General features: G+C 34.1%; 1 protein-coding gene across 1 annotated transcript in view; it reads left to right on the top strand.

Moving 5' to 3' along the window:
* Window positions 1306–4535, top strand: part of LOC107606004 (probable receptor-like serine/threonine-protein kinase At5g57670) — a 4343-nt gene continuing 1113 nt past the window's right edge. The window contains exons 1-8 of the mRNA XM_016307964.2: window positions 1306–1935; window positions 2040–2137; window positions 2373–2625; window positions 2714–3379; window positions 3465–3713; window positions 3804–3967; window positions 4060–4139; window positions 4256–4403. Of these exons, the coding sequence (XP_016163450.1) occupies window positions 1776–1935; window positions 2040–2137; window positions 2373–2625; window positions 2714–3379; window positions 3465–3713; window positions 3804–3967; window positions 4060–4139; window positions 4256–4403 (1818 nt within the window). The 5' untranslated portion in view covers window positions 1306–1775. The remainder of the gene's footprint in view (window positions 1936–2039; window positions 2138–2372; window positions 2626–2713; window positions 3380–3464; window positions 3714–3803; window positions 3968–4059; window positions 4140–4255; window positions 4404–4535) is intronic.

The raw sequence follows: 4535 nt of genomic DNA, 5'->3' as shown, positions 1-4535 counted from the left end.
ATATTGAATTATATATAGTATTTTAAGACTTTTTTCTTCAATTACTTTCTGATTTTTTCTTTTTTACCTTTTTTCTCAAACATGATAAGATAACAACATGATTTAGTGGACATAATTATTCTAAAGTCTCTTGCCATAACGATGATACATACTTTATCTAGGTTTGTGGAATTCATACTTTATTTAACTTTTGTAAAATGCAAAGTGAATGTATTACACGTCAAAAAAAAAAAGGGTAAGTGTATGAGTATGACATCAAAATTAAGAAGAAAAAAAAAACTGTCTGAATTTCCATTGAATGGAATAAATAAATTAAGGAAAAATAAATGTCAAGAATAATGGCGTAGGACAATGAAAAAGACGATAGAGCTGCCATTTTAAATCACACTCAACTTGAAAAACAAAATAATAATAATAATTATAACAGGAGTGATAATGTGGTTATGTATTATTTATCCAAAGCATATATGCATAGACGTCAATACATGATTCAGAAAGCATATTAAGACAGCAACATATTTAAATCCGACATAAGCAAATGATATAGCCGCCATTTGCAATTTGTTATTGACCATATTCAGGTCGCCAAATATTGTTGACCCAAATAAAAATGTGAGACTGATTGGTAAAATATTTTTGTAAATTCTCTTTAAAATTTGCGTATATTTTGATTTTAGTGGAGAAAAATACTAGANNNNAAAATTATTCCTTTTATAATAAAAAATATTAAATAAGAAAATATATTTACAATACACACTCTTTTATAAAATTTAGGTTTAGTTTGGTAAAAATTTTTGAAAAGGTATTTGTGAAAAGCTCAAACTATTCATTTTGTATTTGATAAATAAACAAGACCATGTACTTGTATTTGCAGTTTTTAAAAGATCGGAGTATTTTTGAAAGCATTTTTTTTGTGACTATTTTAAAAGTATTTAAAATAGAACTTTTTAAAGTTAGCTTGTGTTTTTCAAAATTTAAAAGTCTAATATAATCTCATATGTTAACTAATTTTCAAATTTAATACTTGCATTTATGACCATAAATTTTAATTATAAAAATATATAATATATTAATCAAAATTAATAGTTAAAATTATTAAAACAATAATAGTATTCTAAAAACATTTAAAAAATTTCAATTGACAAAGCTACTAAACATTTTTAAATGTATTAACATATTTATCGGCTAAATATTCTTAATTAACAACTGACACACGGAAACTTGAGCAAAATGAATATGATATGAATATTATTATTATATTATTATGTGGTAACAAATTTTACCTACCTACCTGATTTCAAGGCAAATCAAAATCCTGGGTTTTCAAAATTAATCAAATAATAAGTTGACCCCTCCTTAATTCAAAAACACAGCAATTAGAATTAGATTAAGATTGAAGTGAAGGTTGGAATTAGGTCCAACGTTAGTGTTCTTAATCTACAACCACAATTACAAGGGGAGAGGGCTCCACTGGTCAAATTAGAGAAAGCACAACATCAGCATCAAACGTTGTTCCCAAATTCATGTTTGTGTCTTGCTGCAAAAGCCACACAAAGAGGGTAGTAATCATGGTTTTAACTGATTGAACCAAGAACCAAATCAAACCAAACCAAACAACCAAAAACCAACGACTGTTAGAGTCTCAACGCTCTCCTTTGTTTTCAATCATATATGAATGTGAATTGTGATGTGAGACACTCAATTCAACTACTAATGAACTGAACTCGCTCAACTATATTGTTGTTGTACTGCGAGAACAAAGAAGGAGGAAGGAAATGATGACGTGTCCGGTGGAGGGAGGTGGCTCCGGTGGGAGGACGGTGGTGGTTGGGATGAAATTGGATTCTCCGAGCAAGGAGCTTCTTACGTGGGCATTGGTCAAAGTTTCTCAGTCTGGTGATACTGTTGTTGCTCTGCATGTTCTTGATCAACATGGTAAGCTATCAACAAAAAGAAGAGATTTTTTTTTTTTTTTTAATTCTGTGGGGAATTTTTTATTTTGAGTTGTGAAATCTGAAATGGGGTGGTTTTGGTTGTAGAAATTGTGAATAAAGATGGGAAATCGTCGTTGCTTTCGCTTGTGAAGGCCTTTGATCCTGTTCTAGCTGTTTATGAAGGTTTCTGCAATTTGAAACAGGTATGTTTTCTCTGTTTCTTCAATTTCTTTGTTAAAAAAGAATGCAACGACATGCAAAATTTGAAACTTTGCAAAGACTAGTTCTAAATTCTACCCCCTTTTTGTGCTCTTGAATTTTGATTCCTTACTGGAAATAAACAAAGAGTTTAAATTTTCAATTTTCGTAATTTGAATTATTTTTTTTAGACCTGAATTGTGAGGAAATTTTGAGATTCTTTTGGTGGGGATGGTTCAGGTGGATCTCAAGCTCAAAATTTGCCGTGGTTCATCAGTGAAGAAGATTTTGGTCAGGGAAGCCATTGCTTATTCTGCAACGCAACTTGTGCTGGGAACATGCCATGGCCACCACAAAATCCGGTCATCCACCTCTGTGGCTAAGTACTGTGCCAAGAAGTTGTCTAAGGACTGTTGTGTTCTTGCTGTTAACAATGGGAAAGTTGTCTTCAAGAGTGATGGCTTGCCGGATACGGCTGCCCCCGACTCACAAGGTTTCACAATTTTTTCTGGTTTTGAGTTTTGATTGAGGTGAATTTCATGGAATTTGTGTTGAATTCTCACCCATGGAAGTTTTTTCAGGTCACAGAAATGGTTTGCTTGGTTCAATTCACTGGAAAATCAGTAAGAGTACAAAAGTGCTAAGTGATGAGAGTGCAGAGAGTGATGCTGGTAAGAGTACTGGCCAATTTTCGGATCACAGTTTGGCGAAGATTTTAATGGATACTACTGAGTTTGATAGAAAAGATAGCTGCTCGGTTTGTGATCCAACCCTGGCATTGCCGCCTCCAGATTCTTGCCACCAATCTGCAGAAGAAGAATCTTGCAGTGATCGTGGTTGTGATAATTCCTTGGCTATAGTGCCTGTTCCGGCCATGGATGTCGCACCACCTGAATTGAAACCAGGCTGGCCACTACTTCACCAGAGAATCTTATCAGAAACTCAGTTTCCTGATAGACTATCGGCACGCCAGATCTCTGTGGTCCAGTGGGCAATGAGGTTGCCTAGTAGGAATCTTTCATATGCTTCGGATCAAGATCGCAAGCCTCAAGACGAATCTGTGCCTTTGGATAGTGAAACTGGTGCTGTTGTTCCAGTAGATTATGGAATAGTGCCTGCTTCTTTGCCTGAACCGAACTCGAAAAGTATTCCTCTTGAATTGGCCAGCCTTCATGAGAAATACTCGTCAAGATGCAGATTGTTTGAGTACCAAGAACTTGTATCAGCAACATCAAATTTCTTGCCTGGTTGGTTATCTACATATTTCAACTGATCTTGGTTTATCTAAAACTGCTTTTGTATTTAACATGGTTATCAATATATAATTTTCAGAGAACTTGATTGGGAAAGGAGGAAGTAGTGAGGTTTATAGAGGGTGCCTTCCTGATGGACAGGAGCTTGCTGTGAAGATCCTAAAGCCTTCTGATGAAGTTTTAAAGGAGTTTCTTCTTGAAATAGAAATTATCACTACCTTGAATCATAAAAACATTATATCTCTTCTTGGATTCTGCTTTGAGAATGGGAATCTTCTTCTTGTCTATGATTTATTATCAAGAGGAAGCCTTGAAGAAAACCTTCATGGTACACACAAACATGTGTCCTAAAACTTTCACTTTTTCAAGTGTCCTGTTTAACTTTCTATTTACTTGGTTCTTTTCCATGCCAATATAGGAAGTAAGAAAAATTCTCTTGTGTTTGGTTGGAATGAGAGATATAAGGTTGCAATGGGTGTTGCCGAGGCTTTGGATTATCTGCACTGCAAAGATGATCAGCCCGTGATCCATCGCGATGTAAAATCATCAAATGTATTATTATCTGAGGATTTTGAACCCAAGGTATTTCATACATCTTTTGGTTGTTCATTTTCAAAGTTCGAACTATTTGTATTAATCAATCCTCATGTTGTTCTGGTTGCTTTTCTATTCAGCTCTCTGATTTTGGACTTGCTAAATGGGCATCAACTTCATCATCACAGATAACTTGCACAGATGTTGCTGGAACCTTTGGGTTTGTACTTTCGTGTCCATCATAATAAGTGCATTACTAATATCACTTGTATTCTTATCTCTATATAACAATGAATTTAGATATTCCTGAGTTATGAATTACACTTGTTTATGCAGCTACCTGGCTCCTGAATACTTCATGTATGGCAAAGTACATGATAAGATCGACGTCTATGCTTTCGGTGTCGTGCTCCTTGAGCTTCTTTCAGGGAGGAAGCCCATAAGTGGTGATTTTCCAAAAGGTCAAGAGAGTCTTATCATGTGGGTATGTGTCTCTGAACCATATGTAGAATCTTGCATTATCCTAATTTATGTATTATGGAAAATGATAATGAAAAAAAAAAAAAAAAAACTATTTTTTATTTTATTTTATTTTAAGTGAAAAAAAAATCCTAAC

This window comes from Arachis ipaensis, chromosome B07, assembly GCF_000816755.2.
Source record: "Arachis ipaensis cultivar K30076 chromosome B07, Araip1.1, whole genome shotgun sequence".
Taxonomy (NCBI): Eukaryota; Viridiplantae; Streptophyta; class Magnoliopsida; order Fabales; family Fabaceae; genus Arachis; species Arachis ipaensis.
This window is presented reverse-complemented; position numbering and strand designations above follow the sequence as displayed.